This window comes from Leucoraja erinacea, chromosome 28 (genome assembly GCF_028641065.1).
Source record: "Leucoraja erinacea ecotype New England chromosome 28, Leri_hhj_1, whole genome shotgun sequence".
In the NCBI taxonomy this organism is placed as follows: Eukaryota; Metazoa; Chordata; class Chondrichthyes; order Rajiformes; family Rajidae; genus Leucoraja; species Leucoraja erinaceus.
The window spans coordinates 30,043,974-30,061,032 of record NC_073404.1 but is presented as its reverse complement, the minus strand read 5'-3'; the positions used below and the strand labels follow the sequence as shown (position 1 = coordinate 30,061,032).

General features: G+C 47.7%; 1 protein-coding gene across 1 annotated transcript in view; it reads left to right on the top strand.

The window, feature by feature from the left end:
* The first annotated feature begins 224 nt into the window (after positions 1–224).
* The window catches only part of LOC129710855 (seizure protein 6 homolog), a 381,323-nt gene continuing 364,488 nt past the window's right edge, over positions 225–17,059 (top strand). The window contains exon 1 of the mRNA XM_055658139.1: positions 225–566. Coding sequence (XP_055514114.1) covers positions 476–566 — 91 coding nt within the window. The 5' untranslated portion in view covers positions 225–475. The remainder of the gene's footprint in view (positions 567–17,059) is intronic.

Sequence of the window (17,059 nt, the reverse complement as noted above, 5' to 3'; positions counted from 1 at the left end):
GGCACGAATGCAGATTAGGAGACCTCTCTACACCTCTATACAATCACCCCTCGTCCTCCAGGGCTCCAAGGTGTAGAGTCCTGGCTTGCTCGGTGTCTGGGTGACGAGGGGATTTATTTGGGGGATGGGGTGGGGGAAGAGAGAGGAGGTTATGAGAAGGAAGGGGCGGGTTGGGCTGGCGAGCCAGTGCTGAGCAGAGCCGCGTCACGGTACACGTGTAGATAGATAAGCCGGAGCTGTCCCTGGTGCTGAACTGCTACTAACGCACAAGCCAGCGGCGTCCACAGCTCTCTCTCCCCACCCGGCCACACTTCCTCCACTCCCACCCCCTTCCCCTCCACAACAGCTGTATTCTCTACAAACCCAGCGAGAGAGGGGACCTCCCAGCCCACTAATATCCAGCTGCCTCGGAAAAGTAGTTGGGAGAGGCGAGACAGACAGGGAGACACAGAGAGAGAGATTGCTGGAAACTGGAATGAATGGAAACGCGTTCTCTCGCTGCCGACCCGACATGAAGGCGACGTTTCTGCTGCTCGTGTCTCTACTCCTCGGGGTCTACAGTGAAGGTAAGAGTTCGGTCTGTGTGTGGCGGAGACGGGGAGATGTACAAACGCGTTAACTAACCGGTGTAGAGAGAGAGAAGAAGAAGGAGAGAAAAAACAAACAAACCCCCCAACTTGAAGGCGAGTGGAGTGAACACACATTGACATTATTCACCACCACACACCGACCGGCCGAGCCGAGCCTCCATTGAAAGTGCCGGCACGTCGCTGCGAGATTGGATCCACTTGTAAGGTGGATTAAAGAAATTGTCCAAGTGTAGTCACTGATGGAGCGGCGGGTTATTGTGGCCGCAGAAACTGTCCTATTATCACCAATTATTCATTTGCTTTTTTCCTGCTCCTGGTTTTGTTTTTGTTGTGGCATTCTCCGCCGTTTAAAGTGTTCGCGTTTGCTGATCTATTGAGACTAATAGCGGGGAGAGTGATGAATACACCTCTTTTACAATATGTGGAGGAACTCGGAGCGAGCCGTCGTTGCCTCGGCTTCCACCAGTTTGATTCATTAACATCGGATAATGAGACTCGTTGTTAATTTCTCGTCGTTCAGTCGTTCTCGCCTGCCTCGGGCATCCAGGTCGTGAACACCCCACAGTTAATTCTACCCAGGAGAGAATTTGCTCATGTCCTGTGTGTGTCTGTGTGTGTGTCTGTGTGTGTGTGTCTGTGTGTCTGTGTGTGTGTGTGTGTGTGTGTGTGTGTGTGTCTCTGTGTGTGTCTCTGTGTGTCTCTGTGTGTCTGTGTGTGTGTCTGTGTGTGTGTCTGTGTGTGTGTGTCTGTGTGTGTGTGTGTGTGTGTGTGTGTGTCTCTGTGTGTGTGTGTGTGGAAAATGATGAGAATTGATGTTCGGGGAGAAAATGCAGCTTGCAGCTTTTGAAAAGTAAAAAGGTCCTCTTCCGTTCTCGTGTCTTTTTTAGTAGAAGCAGACTTCACAAACATTGGGTTTTGACAGGGACAGGGAGAGGGAAGGCTTTGTCCCCAGGTGGGTAACGAGAGACGGATGGCTAGTTATTTACTGCTGGTGGAAACGTGGTCTCAATTTGGTCTCAATCAGGGGCTAGTGGAGTCGAGTGATATGGGGCGAAGGCAGGCACGGGTTATTGATAGGGGACGATCAGCCATGATCACAGTGAATGGCGGTGCTGGCTCCAAGGGCCGAACGGCCTCCTCCTGCACCTGTTTTCTATGTTTCTATGTAATTTAACTTCCCAAGAGCGCCCTCAACTGACTTCTCCACGCCAAAAAAAATCAATAATCATCCCCCCTCCCCCCCTCGTCTTCCCAATCGGGCAAGGTGCATGTATACCGTCGTGGTCATTAAAATAAACTGGCCACACCTGGAGCACCAGATATTGGGCACAAATTACAACGGGCGCCGGCACTAGTGAAGTCTTGGTGGTCTGTGTGTGATTATTTGTACCAGGCGATGCTTCTGTGTCTGGCTGAGTTTGCCTGGCTCATTATTATCTTGTTGTCACACGGTGACAGGGAGACGTCGCTACAGGCAGGAACAATGACCGGGCTGGACAACCCCAAGAACGATGATTGCACCTTGTACTACCCCACCCCGCTGCGCTCTTTCAGAAATGCGACACGGATTCGCGTGGCAAACGGTCTCGCACACACACACACACACACACACACACACACTCGACATTAGATAGCCGGGCTCTGACAAAGACTGGGAGGGATTCTATACGAGTGCCTCTTGTTCCCGTCCACCCACCCACCCACTTGGCTACCAGGGTTAGATGTAGGCCACCAACAGCTTTCTATCCTAATGGAAGTCCGTCATTGTAGAACGTGCATGTCTTCCAAGCATGCTTGGTCTTATGTTTGTTGAAGATTAATAGATATTTAATTGTCACGTATGACCAGTCACAGTGGAATTATTGGCTTGCATCGCCAAGGTATGCAAATAGTGGCCACGTAAAGGGCACTGACAAAGTTATAAAGATCCGGCGCCCCTCCCCCCCCCCCCCCCCCTCCTTTATCTCTCGCCCCCCCCCCCCCCCCCCCACCAACATCAATCTCCTCCCCCCACACCACACATCTCAATCTCATCTCAAACAAACAGAACTGGGGCAAAAATAGTCCATTTTTATAGACAACAGGTGCAGGAGTCGAGGCCATTCAGCCCTTCCAGCCAGCACCACCGTTCAATGTGATCGTGTCTGATCATCCCCAATCAATACCCCATTCCCACCTTCTCCCCATATCCCCCGACTCCATATCTTTATCCACGAATAGTTGTTCTACTCAACAGCCAAAAATCTGTAGCCTCCCTTTGTTCTGGTATTTTGTTGGTTCACATGCTTGATCAGCGGTGTGTTATCATTAATGTTTTATTATTATTAATGTTTAGTGTTTTCTGAGTCATTCGGAACTGTCACTGTGTGTCATGTTGTTACTTGTGGGCGGAGCACCAAGGCAAATTCCTTGTATGTGAATACTTGGCCGATAAACTTACTTACTTTCAGAGCTCTGTCTAGCTCAGATTGTTTTCAGATTGTTGGGAAATAGTTCGGGTGAATCCAGTAAATAAATAAATGAGGAACGTGGTGTTTTTTCCGAGAGATTTCCATGTGCTTCTTGTATTTTGGTCTTTGATTGTGAGTCTTAACTATCTTGTTTTCACTGCGTTTCATTTTGGACGGGTTCCCAGAAGCATTTAATTAAACGTATTATCTCCATGAAAATATTTTGAACTTCAATTTAGGAAGCTTTTCATTTTGTACATTTGTTTAGATAGCATGTCTGCAAACTGCGTGTGTGTGTGTGTTGGGGTAGGTAATTTTGCATGTAGAAATTCTTGATTATGTACATCATGAAGCAACACTGAGCAGATAAAAGCTTTTCAGGGTCTGAGCTCCCCAGAGGAGCATGGGTGAAGCTCCACAGACTTGGTACTGGAGTTGGGTGTTTCAATACCAGCAGAGAAACATAGAAACATAGACAATAGGTGCGGGAGTAGGCCATTTGGCCCTTCGAGCCTGCACCATTCGCCATTCAATATGATCACGGCTGATCATCCAACTCAGTATCCCGTACCTGCCTTCTCTCCATACCCCCTGATCCCTTTAGCCACAAGGCCACATCTAACTCCCTCTTAAATATAGCCAATGAACCGGCCTCAACTATTTTCTCTGGCAGCGAATTCCACAGATTCACCACTCTCTGTGTGAAAAAAAAATATTCTCATCTCAGTCCTAAAAGATTTCCCCCTTATCCTTAAACTGTGACCCCCTTGTTCTGGACTTCCTGGACTTGCTATGTCACTCTTCCAGGGAGATGCTAAATGCATTTCGTTGTCTCTGTACTGTACACTGACAATGACAATTAAAATTGAATCTTTGAATCTGAATCTGAGTTACAATGTTGAAACTAGTACATCTGGTGTGTCGGGGGTTATGGGGAGAAGGCAGGAGAATGGGGTTGAGAGGGAGAGGTAGATCAGCCACGGTTGAATATTTTTCATTCATTTGATCTCTATCTCTCTCTACATCGCTGTCCTTTCCCTCTCCCCTGAATCTCAGTCTGAAGGAGGGTCTCGATACAGAATAACATCACCCGTTCCTTCTCTCCAGAGATGCTGCCTGTCCCACTGAGTTACTCGGGCATTTTGTGTCCTGTCTTCAGATGCCGGTTATGTTTTACTCCCCCTGCCACTTTCCTCCTTGTCGGTGAATGTTGCCACGTTGGGTAATCCCTGCAGTAAAATGAGACTGACTCCCCCCTCAATGAGGTTGCTCTTCTGAATGCTAAATGGTGCACTGTTCAGCTCTGGGTATGGAGAGGAGATAGATGTGTGTGTGTCTGCTCACAAGAACTGACGATATACAGTATGAATTATCTGTGGGTGACGTGGAAGTTCACTGTGGTATAACTGGCCATTAAGTCTATTTATTTTTGCTATTGCTTACAAGGTTGTTATTTACTGACTGGTCGAAAACACTTAAATCATAGCAACGGTGAAGCTCCAATTGTAACTGCGTCATGACAGTGAGATATTTTAGCCCAGGCTGCTCTAAATTGACTGGACTTCCTGAAGAGACCATCGAGGCGTAAATTCTTAAACTGCACTAAATTGACTGGACATTCTGAGCTAGACTGCTGGGCTGAAAGCAAGTAACACGCCAGTCAGATTATTTCTGCAGCCCCACAGTCTCGAGATCCCAAAGTTCGACACAGAAAGCTGGAGGACGTCAGCGGGAACAGGCAGCATCCCCGGAGAGCATGTTTCGGGTCGAGACCCTTCATCAGACTGAGGGGGGAAAAGGGAAACAAGATGATGTGGAGAGATATGGAACAATGAATGAAAGATATGCGAAAAAGTAATGACGATAAAGGGAAAGGGGGCATTAAATGAGGAGTGGAAGAGACAGTAACATTAAGACTTTTGCCTCCATCACAGTGAGGAGGTGCCTGGTGAACTCACTGTGGTGGATGTTAAATTGTGTTTATTGTGTGTTTTGTTGTTTATTATTACATGTATGGCTGCAGGCAACAACATTTCGTTCAGACTGAAAGGTCTGAATGACAAATAAAGGAATCTAATCTAATCTAATCTATGTTGGCTGTTTGTTGGGTGAAAACGAGAAGCTGGTGCGATTTGGGTGGGGGAGGGACAGAGAAAGAGGGAATGCCAGGGTCAATATTTATACATCTGGGTTGTAAGATGTCCAAGCAAAATATCTCTGTCTCAGGTTTTTTTTGTTCAAAATAGCTTTTTTCTTGTATTATAGTTTGCTGATTGTACCTGTGTGATTTTTGAAGGTATTTAATGTACCTGTGGGATGGCTGGAATTATGGGGAGAAGTTCCTGCCTTCTCCCCATATTCTCTGGGATATGGGGAGAAGGCAGGAACGGGGTGATCGGCCATGATCACATTGAATGGCGGTGCTGGCTCGAAGGGCCGAATGGCCTACTCCTGCACCTATTGTCTGTTGTTTAGGTTTGTTATTGCCAGTGTACAGCGAGAAGCTTTTGTTGCGTGCTAACCAGCCAGCTCTGTTGCAAAAGGCCAACCCCTCGTTCTTAATCACAGAAGATGTGTGGAGGCAGTAAATGGATATGTTTAAGGCAGAGATAGATGGAATCATGATTAGGTCCGGGGTTATGGGGAGAAGGCAGGAGAATTGGGTTAGGAGGGGGAAGATAGATCAGCCATGACTGAATGGCTGAGTAGATGTGATGGGCTGAATGGCCTAATTCTGCTCCCATCATTTATGAATAATATATGTGTTTCTCTGTGTGTGTGGGGTAGTGTTTCTGTGTGTGTGTGTGTGTTTCTCTGTGTGTGTGTGTGTTTCTCTGTGTGTGTGTGTGTGTGTGTTTCTGTGTGTGAGTGTGTTTCTCTGTGTGTGTGTGTGTGTGTGTGTGTGTGTTTCTGTGTGTGTGTGTGTTTCTCTGTGTGTGTGTGTTTCTCTGTGTGTGTGTGTGTTTCTCTGTGTGTGTGTGTGTGTTTCTCTGTGTGTGTGTGTGTGTTTCTCTGTGTGTGTGTGTGTTTCTCTGTGTGTGTGTGTGTTTCTCTGTGTGTGTGTGTGTGTTTCTCTGTGTGTGTGTGTGTGTGTGTGTTTCTGTGTGTGTGTGTTTCCCTGTGTGTGTCAGTGTTTCTGTGTGTGTGTGTGTTTCTCTGTGTGTTTCTCTGTGTGTGTGTGTGTCAGTGTTTCTGTGTGTGTGTGGTGTGGGGGTAGTGTTTCTGTGTGTGGGTGTGTGTCAGTGTTTCTGTCTGGGTGTGTGGTGTGGGGGTTGTGTTTCTGTGTGTGTGTTTCTGTGTGTGTGTGGCAGTGTGGAGAGAGTTACAGACTGAAATGCAATATCAAGATTCAGATGACATCCACAAGCCACATAACCTGTGCTGTTAGATTTATAATGTAATCAGATCCCTTCAATTACGCTACAACCTTGAAGGTCCCTTTCTGCAATTTATTATCCTGCGTGGGGTATGATAATGTACTGGGATGTGGCCATCTACCTATGTGTCCATAATAGCCTGGTTATTTTTATTAAAGGGCATGTCCCATTTAATGTGGCTTAAGGCGGGGCCATTCAAAGCTCATGCCATTTACACGAGCACTCTGATACATCTCCATTTCATGAAATAAATAATTCTGAACTGATGCAGTAATAATGTATTGGGACACTGAGTTTACATTGCTTGCAGCCTCTTGTTTCATTGGCTTGCAAACCTCTGACCTACGTCTGCCTATTGGTTTAATTGCAATGATTCCCTGATCTAAGTGATCCACGGGCGTTCGGCTAATCTTAATTCGTATTCTCCTAACTACCTGCGCGGGTTTCTGATCTGGTGTACCTGAGAGTGAAGCATTGACCAGTGCACCAGATATGTCCCCGTGTGGTGCAGTTATCATAGAGTGATACAGCGTGGAAACAGGCCCTTCGGCCCAACCTGCCCACACCGGCCCACATGTCCCAGCTACACTAGTCCCAGCTGCCTGCGTTTGGACCATATCCCTCCAAACCTGTCCTATCCATGTACCTGTCGAACTGTTTCTTAAACTTTGCGCTAGTCCGAGCCTCAACTACCTCCTCCATACACCCACCCCCCTTCACATTCCTCTTAGATCTTTTCCCCTTCACCTTAAACCTATGTCCTCTGCTCCTCGATTCCCCTGCTCTGGGCAAGGAACTCTGTGCATCTTCCCGATCTATACAGAGCAGAAACAGGCCTGTCGGCCCATCAAGCCCATGCTGGCCAGTGATCCCCACACCCTACACACACACCAGGGACAATTTAACCATTTTTACCGAAGCCAATTAACCTACAAACCTTGTAGTGTGGGAGGAAACCGGAGCACCTGGAGAAAACCCACACTGGTCACGGGGAGAGCGTACAAACTCTGTACAGACAGCTCCTGTAGTCGGGATCGAACCCGGGTCTCTGGCGCTGTGAGGCAGTGACTCTACCGCTGCGCCACCGTGCCGTTCGATGTCATTGAGGTTGCTGGCAATGGGGAGAGACGGGTTGCCCTTGGGAGGAAAAATTAAAGTCGGAGGGCAAGTGAACAAGATTAAAGATGTTGTCAATCATTATTTGTCAGGATTGATCTCGGCTTCACGCTCAAAAGGAATCCCAAGCGAATGCATATTTGCATTTGTGTCTGACAAGCGAGCATAATACATTGTCTGCTTGTCAAAATGCATTCTCTTGTAAATGTTTATAACGTTGCTGGGAAGAGTTGACTGCGCTGTGTGCCTTGATTAGCAAATGTGTTACGAGGCTTCTATAACTCTCGTGACATGTAATATTGATCTTCAAAAATCTTCAGCAGCCCTGCTATAGAGCAGCCTATTACCTACGAGCATAGCTGGCTGATTTCTCCCAATTGTATTTGTTCCAGACTGTTGTTGTTGTATCTATTATATATCATTACGTTCCTGCTTGCCCAATCAAGGGAGATGTATAGCGATATGAAAGGACCCTATAAAATGCTGGTATAACGCCAAAAGGTTGTAAGAGTCAGGAGAGTTTTATTGTCATGTGTTCCAGATAGGACAATGAAATTCTTGCTTGCTGCAGCACAACACAATATGTAAACATAATACAGAACAGGAGATAAAAGTTCAGTGTGTCTATATATCATAGACCATATATATACACACACATAAAGTGCAATAGTAATAATAGGCTGTTATTGTTCAGAGTTTGTTTGATGCTGTGTTTAATAGCCTGATGGCTGTGGGGAAGTAGCTATTCCTGAACCTGGACGTTAGTTTTCAGGCTCCTGTACCTTCTTCCCGATGGCAACGGAGTGGTGACAAGGGGTTGGACAGGCTAGATGCAGGAAGATTGTTCCCGATGTTGGGGAAGTCCAGAACTAGGGGTCACAGTTTAAGGATAAGGGGGAAATCTTTTAGGACCGAGATGAGAAAATCATTTTTTACACAGAGTGGTGAATCTCTGGAATTCTCTGCCACAGAAGGTAGTTGAGGCCACACAGTTCATTGGCTATATTTAAGAGGGAGTTAGATGTGGCCCTTGTGGCTAAAGGGATCGGGGGGTATGGAGAGAAGGCAGGGATGGGATACTGAGTTGGATGATCAGCCATGATCATATTGAATGGCGGTGCAGGCTCAAAGGGCCGAATGGCCTACTCCTGCACCTATTGTCTATGTTTCTAGTTGAGGAGGTATTTACAAGTAGCTGTGGTTTAACACACAAGGAGAATGTATTTGTAAAGGTTTTAAGTTGTAACATTGTTTGATCATTTCATTGGCAAGTTTGTGTTTTTCATGAAGTCCCTGAACACTGCCTGATGGACAGGTATGTGGACAGGAGGGATATGGGCCAAATGCAGGCAGGTGGGACCAGTATAGATGGAGCACCTTGGTCAGCGTGGGCAAGATGGGTTTGTTTCCGTGCTTTATTTTTTTAGTTAAAAAACCTCATTGGTGACCCTCGGACTATCCTTGATCGGACTTGGCTGGCTTTACCTTGCACTAAACATTATTCCCTTTATCATGTATCTGTACACTGTGGACGGCTCGATTGTAATCATGTATTGTCTTTCCGCTGACTGGTTAGCACGCAACAAAGGCTTTTCACTGTACCTCGGTACACGTGACAATAAACTAAACTGAAAACAGAATATATAATCCCTGACGCTTTTAGTTCAAAGCACCAAATTAATTTGAACAAGTCCCATTCTGCAACGTCATTCAGATCAGTAGTTTTTGCGTGTAATGGAGTCAGTTTAAAGTAAACACTGCAAATGGAACCAACCAGTCGAAACGCTGACACTTTTATTGTTTTTCCCCTAAAGTGCGCAGTTTTCGAATCTTGATTCCGTGGGATGTTGTGACATTTTGCGTTTAGATTCAGGCTTAGACATTGGGAGCCAAGCAAGGACTTCCGCAAGGAATTCGGTACGGCACGGTGGCGCAGCGGTAGAGTCGCTGCCTCACAGCGCCAGAGACCCGGGTTCAATCCTGACCACGGGTGCTGTCTGTACGGAGTTTGCACGTTCTCCCCGTGACCTGCGTGGGTTTTCTCCGGGTTTCCTCCCACACTCCAAAGACGTGCAGGTTTGTAGGTTATTTGGCCCCCTGTAAATTGTGTGTGGGATAGTGCTAGTGTACAGGATGATGGTCGGTGCGGACTCAGTGGGCCGAATGGCCTGTTTCTGCGCTGTATCTCTAAAATCTAAAGAATTAGTCTAAAGAATGTGGAGTAGACGATGTGCCGAATGGCCTCATTCTCCTCATTTCACTTATGATCTATGAATTATTCCTCCACTTTTTGTGCAGAGAATGTTCACTCGTGTTTCTGCAAGGATCAAGGGCCTGTCCACTTTGTGATTTTTTTAATTTTTTTTTCAGCGACTGCGAGCATCAGTGACTGACGCTCGTAAAACCATCAAGTTGCACAACGTACACGCTATGGCTAGGGTTCGGGTACCTGGTGATTGTCCTTCTGCCTGTTTTCTGGCCAAAGTCCTTTGCTCCCTGTTCACCCGAGTTCTGTTGGCCAACTCCCTCTGATCTTCATAACGTCTAGGAGCAGAATTATGCCATTCGGCCCGTCAAGTCTACCCTGCCATTCAATCATGGCTGATCTATCTCTCCCTCCTAACCCCATTCTCCTGCCTTCTCCCCATAACCTCTGACACTCGCACTAATCAAGAATCTATCTATCTCTGCCTTAAACATATCCACTGACTTGTAACCTCCACAGCCGTCTGTGGCAAAGAATTCCACAGATTCACCACCCTCAGACTAAAGAAATCCCTCCTCATCTTCCTAAAGGAACATCCTTTAATTCTGAGGCTGTGACCTCTAGTCCTAGACTCTCCCACTAGTGGAAACATCCTCTCTCCGCATCCACTCTATCCGGGTCTTTCACTTATTAGTACGTTACAATGAGGTCCCCTCCCATCCTTCCAAACTCTCTCCCTCCTAACCCCATTCTCCTGCCTTCTCCCCATAACCCCTGACACCCGCACTAGTTTATGGAATTCCCTGCCACAGAGGGCAGTGGAGGCCAGGTCACTGGATGGGTTTAAGAGAGAGTTAGATAGAGCTCTAGGAGCTAGTGGAGTCGAGAGATATGGGGAGAAGGCAGGCACGGGTTATTGATAGGGGACGATTAGCCATGATCACAATGAATGGCGGTGCTGGTTCGAAGGGCCGAATGGCCTCCTCCTGCACCTATTGTCTATGTTTCTATGTAATCAAGAAGCTGTTGATCTCTGCCTTTAAAATCTCCTTAATGTTAATGTTCTGTTTAAATTCCCCAATTTAGTCCTTTATTTTCTGGAGCTTAGTGCCTTTGTGTTTAAAAACTCCTTCAAACCAAGGCCTATTTTGCTTGCAAATTTCCCTGGCAGTCACGGTTATTTTTGCCCATTAATTCACGACCGCACTTCTTACATTTGAACCGTAATTCATTTATCCTCCAATGTACAATAAAATAGTTCACCTTCAAATAATGAAAAATCACCAGATGCCGTGTGTTTCGGTAGCTTGTGCCTACGGGCAACACGGTGGCGCAGCGGTAGAGTTGCTGCCCCACAGCGCAAGAGACCCGGGATCGATCCTGACCACGGTTGCTGTCTGTGTGGAGTTTGCATGACATCCCCGTGACCTGCGTAAGTTTCCCCCGAAATCTTCGGTTTCCTCCCACACTCCAAATACATACAGGTTTGTAGGTTAATTGGATTGGTGTAAATGCAAATTGTCCCTAGTGTGTGTGTGGGATAGTATCAGTGTGCGGGGATCACTGGTTGTTGGGCCGAAGGGCCCTTTTCCGCGCTGTATCACTAAACATTGTATTTAGCGAATGCAAAGTCCTTTAGCCAAGCAGTTGCCTCTTGATCTGCTGTATGAAGGGTGACAAGTCCTCCTTTGAGTCTTTGTTGAGGGCATGCTTCAATGATGTGTTGCATTGTTTGCTGCTCTCCACAGGCACACCGTGGGGCTGGACTGCTGCCCTATTTGTGAAGGCTGGCCAAGCAGTGGCCATGTCCAGTCCTGAATCTATTCAGAGTGTTGGTGGGCAAGGACTTCGATGAGGAGTCTCTTGGCTGCAGAGAGGCCTTCAACATTCAGTTGTAGTATTCGGAGAGCAGGTCCAACTGCTAGGTGCTCTTGAGGCTGGTCGTTGTTGCTGCTTTCGGCTTTGGGATAATGACTAGGATACTTTGACTTGGCTCTCAGGCGTCGTCTTGTAGAATTTAGTCTGCTGGATGGATCATTGGCTAGAGGGTACTGACGGGGGGCGCGACAGAACGCTGATCCAAACATTGAACCATCTTTCTAGGGATGTGAAGGTTGTAGATGTCAACTAGTCTCCTATTTTCCACTCAGTTGCTGTCATAGAGTGACACAGAGTGGAAACAGGCCCTTCGGCCCAACTTTGACCAGTATGTCCCATCTACACTAGTCCCACCTGCCTGCGTTTAGCCCCCATCCCTCTCAACCTGTCCTATCCATGCGCCTGTCTAAATGTTTCTTAAACTTTAGACTTTGGACATACAGCGCGTTAACAGGCCCTTCGGCCCACCGAGTCCGCGCCGACCAGCGATCACCCCGTACGCTAACAGCACCCCACACAATAGGGGTAATTTACAAATGCACTAAAGCCAATGCACATCTTTCATTTGTTGAGGGGAACTGGAGCATCCGGCGAAAACCCACTCGGGTCACGGGGAGAACGTACAAACTCCGTACAGACAGCACCCGTGGTCAGGATCGAACCCGGGTCCCTGGCGCTGTGAGGCAGCAACTCTACCGCTGTGCCACCCTGGAAGGTTGCGATAGTCTCTGCCCCAACTACCTCCTGTGGCTGCTCGTTCCACACACCCACCAACCTTTGAAGTAATTATTTTAAAAAAAGTTGCCCTGCAGGTTCCTATTAAATATTTTTCCCCCTCTCACCTTAAGCCTTTGTTTGTCTAATTCTCGATTCCCTTTCCCTGGAGTCATCCCGTCTATTCCTGAGGGAAACTCTCACTGCCTCCTTTATCCGGTCTGCTCCGCTGGACAGACTGCATCGTTTCCTTGGTCTTAAGGAATAGGCCACTCGGCCCGTCGAGCCTACTCTGCCATTCAATCACGGCTGATCTATCTCTCCCTCCGAACCCCATTTTCCTGCCTTCTCCCCATAACCCTTGACACACCCGTTCTAATCGAGAAGACCAGTCGGAAAAAGGTCGCTGCCTCAAAAAGGCTGGCAGTATCATCAAAGACCCACACACCATCCTGGCCACACACTCATCTCCCTGCTACCTTCAGGTAGAAGGTACGGGAGCCTGAAGACTGCAACGTCCAGGTTCAGGAATAGCTACTTCCCCACAGCCATCAGGCTATTAAACCTGGCTCGGACAAAACTCTGATTATTAATAACCCATTTCCTGTTATTTGCACTTTTATCAGTTTATTTATTCATGTGTGTATATATTTATACCATGGTATATGGACACACTGATCTGTTTTGTAGTAAATGCCTACTATGTTTTGTGTGCTGAAGCAAAGCAAGAATTTCATTGTCCTATACAGGGACACATGACAATAAACTCACTTGAACTTGAAGGGTCTCGACCTGCAAAGTCACCCGTTCCTTCTTCCCAGAGATGCTGCCTGCCTGCCTGGCCTGCCGAGTTACTCCAGCATTTTGTGTCCATCTTCTAATCAAGCATTTGTCTATCTCAGCCTTAAAAAATACCCACTGAGCCTCCACAGCACCTCTGGGGCAACGATGAACTACCTACCCTCTGACTGAAGAAGTTGCTCCTCGCCTCCTTTCTGGAGAGGGGCCCTTTAATTCTGAATCCTTTCTTCCTCCCAGGGGCAAATTAATTTGGCAATGTCAAACACAGGCGACATCAGCGGCGCACTCGTGCAAATGCCGCAAAGTCAGATCTGTAGATTAATTACGTGTCCCCGTCATTTGTCCCGGTGTCAAAAAAACAATGTCGTTCCCTGCTCTGGCGGTGCCGGGAAGAAACGGTGGCTGTTCGTTACAGCAGCTTGTGCAAATACACACATTGCAGTTAGACTAAAGTGCTGGAGAAACTCAGCGGGTGCAACAGCAGCAGCATCTATGGAGCGAAGGAAATGGGCAATGTTTAAGGAAATAGGCAACGTTTCGGGCCGAAACCCAAGGGGTTTCGGCCCGAAACGTTGCCTATTTCCTTCATAGAAACATAGAAATTAGGTGCAGGAGTAGGCCATTCGGCCCTTCGAGCCTGCACCGCCATTCAATATGATCATGGCTGATCATCCAACTCAGTATCCCGTACCTGCCTTCTCTCCATACCCCCTGATCCCCTTAGCCACAAGGGCCACATCTAACTCCCTCTTAAATATAGCCAATGAAGTGGCCTCAATTACCCTCTGTGGCAGAGAGTTCCAGAGATTCACCACTCTCTGCGTGAAAAAAGTTCTTCTCATCTCGGTTTTAAAGGATTTCCCCTTTATCCTTAAGCTGTGACCCCTTGTCCTGGACTTCCCTAACATCGGGAACAATCTTCCTGCATCTAGCCTGTCCAACCCCTTAAGAATTTTGTAAGTTTCTATAAGATCCCCTCTCAATCTTCTAAATTCTAGAGAGTATAAACCAAGTCTATCCAGTCTTTCTTCATAAGACAGTCCGGACATCCCAGGAATCAGTCTGGTGAACCGTCTCTGCACTCCCTCTATGGCAATAATGTCCTTCCTCAGATTTGGAGACCTTCGCTCCATAGATGCTGCTGCTGCTGCTGCTGCTGCAACCACGTAGTTTCTCCAACACTTTCGTCTACCTTCGATGTTCCAGCATCTGCAGGCCCTTCTTAATTAAACACACATTGCAGTGTTTCAGTATATGAAGTGAATACATGGCTTATTGATTTAGCCTTGAGATTGGACCTGTGGGCCATGGTGGCGCAGCGGTAGAGTTGCTGCCTCGCAGCGCTAGGGACCCGGGATCCATCCCGACTACGGGCGCTGTCTGTACAGTGTTTGTACCTTCTCTCCCCATGACCTGCGTGGGTTTTCTCAGGGTGCTCCGGTTTCATCCCACACACTCCAAAGACGTGCAGGTTTGTAGGTTCATTGACTTGGTTTAAATGTAAAAACAAATTGTCCTCTAGTGTGTATTGTATATTGTATTGTATTCAAATTTATTGTCATTGTCTCAATTTGAGACAACGAAATGAATTTCCCTTACAGGCAGTATCATAAAAAAAATCACAAAAAAAATAAATAAATAATAAATAAATAATAAAACATATTAAAAATAAAATTGAAATTGAATTTAAAAAAAGCACAAACACAGAAAGTCCACGACACAACATAACATAAATGGCACCAAGGTGAGGATGGCACCATAGTCCAGCCAGCCTCCCCTCCGTTCATCCGTGGTCGGGGCCTTCTGAGCACCTGCAGTCGCCGCCCCGGGTGGCCCGATGTTCAGGCCCTCACGCCGGGCCGGTGGAACGCCGACGCCGAACCCCGACGGTGAGCATCCTCCTCCTCAGCGGCCCGGACCTTCTGATCAGCCGCCTCCCGCTGCCGGAGTCTGCAGCTCCCGAGTCCACAGGCCGAGCCGGGCAGAGTCACAGGACCCCGCGCTGTCCATCAGCGCCGTCCGCGTTGGGAGCTCCGCAAACCGCAGCTCCAGGATGTCGGTGCAGCAGGTCCAGCACTCCGGGCTCCAGACGGCGACCCCCGGTAAGGCATCGCCAGCCCCGCGATGTTCCAGCACTGTCCCGCCGCTGCTGGAGCTCCGGTCGATCCCGGCAGGAAAGGCCGCGCCAATCCAGGTAGGTAGGCCGCTGTGGGGGGGTGGGGGGGGCGAGGACGCGACTCGAATAATAGTCGCGTCCTCACCAGGAAGCGGCTGAAGGACGGTATCCCCCGCACCGTGCCCTCTTCCCCCACATAAAAACACCAAAAAACACAAAAAAATACACTTTTACATAACTAAATAAACAAAAAAACAAAAAGATACCATTGACTTGGTTTAAATGTAAAAACAAATTGTCTCCTAGTGTGTGTGTGTGTGTGTGGGATAGTGTTAGTGTGCGGGGATCGCTGGTCGGCACGGACTCGGCGGGCTGAAGGGCCTGTTTCTGCGCCGTCTCTAGACTAAACTAACTGTTGGTCTTTCTCTTACCAAAGTGTACATTTGACTCCGATTAGGATTGGCTTAATTGAAAGGAGCACTTCATCAGACAATTGAAATTATCTTGCTGGAAGTTGATCTGATACACAGGATATCCAGCTGTTGCTGCCACAAAGTGCCAGAGACCCGAGTTAGATCCTGGCCTCCGGTGCTGTCTGTGTGAAGTTTGCACGTTCTTGTGCAGGCAGGGTCTGCAGATACTGGTTTACACTGAAGATAGACACAAAGTGCTGGAGTAACTCAGCGGGACGGGCAGCATCTCTGGAGAGACGGTTCGGGTCGAGACCCTTCTTCAGACCCGAATCGGGGGGACGCGGAGATAAGGAAGTGTGAGGTGTGAACATGAGACATCAAAGGGGAGGAAGCTCAAGGGATATTAAATAGATCATTGTTGGTTGGGAGAAGGTGACAATCAAGCACGTGTTCTTTCCGTGACCGCGTGGGTTTCATCCGGGTGCTCCGGTTTTCTCCCACATCCCAAAGACGTGCGGTCCCCTCTGTAAATTGCCTCTAGTGTGTAGGGGAGTGGTTGCGAAAGTGGGATAACTTACAACTAGTGTGAGCGGGTGATCGATGGTCGGCATGGACCCGTTGGGCCGAAGGGCCTGTTTCAATCAATCGAACAACCAAAACTAGCCTTAAGACACTCTATCAATGAAACAAAATCTCAATTTCCGAAATGGAACCGCAGGTGATTTTTAAATGAGGATGTGGTGAAAGTTCTAGAAGATGGTTTAGGCATCGGCTTTGTCCAACATTCACGCATGCATATTTCAGCGTCAGCGGCATTTACATCAATAAATTGTTTCCATGAAACTTACCGCACGTCACAGTGATCAGGTAAAATTCGTCGCTGGGAAAGAGTTATTGCTTTATTTATTGTGACTGGCTTAACCTTGCACTAACCTTCTCTGGGGAGAAGGCAGGCACGGGGCACTGATTGGATGATCAGCCATGGTCACAATGAATGGTGGTGCAGGCTCGAAGGGCCGAATGGCCTCCTCCTGCACCTATTTTCTATGTTTCGCCCTTTATCCTGTATCTGTCTGTACACTGTGGACGGCTCGATTGTAATCATGTATTGTCTTTCCGCTGACTGGTTAGCACGCAACAAAAGCTTTTCACTGTACCTCGCTACACGTGACAATTAAATCTGAACTGCACTGATGTGGAATTCTCTGCCTCAGAGGGCGGTGGAGGCCGGTTCTCTGGATACTTTCAAGAGGGAGCTAGATAGGGCTCTTAAAGATAGCGGAGTCGGGGGATATGGGGAGAGGCAGGAACGGGGTACTGATTGGGGATCCCACATCCCCTGACTCCACTATTTTTAAGAGCCCTATCTAGCTCTCTCTTGAAAGCATCCAGAGAACC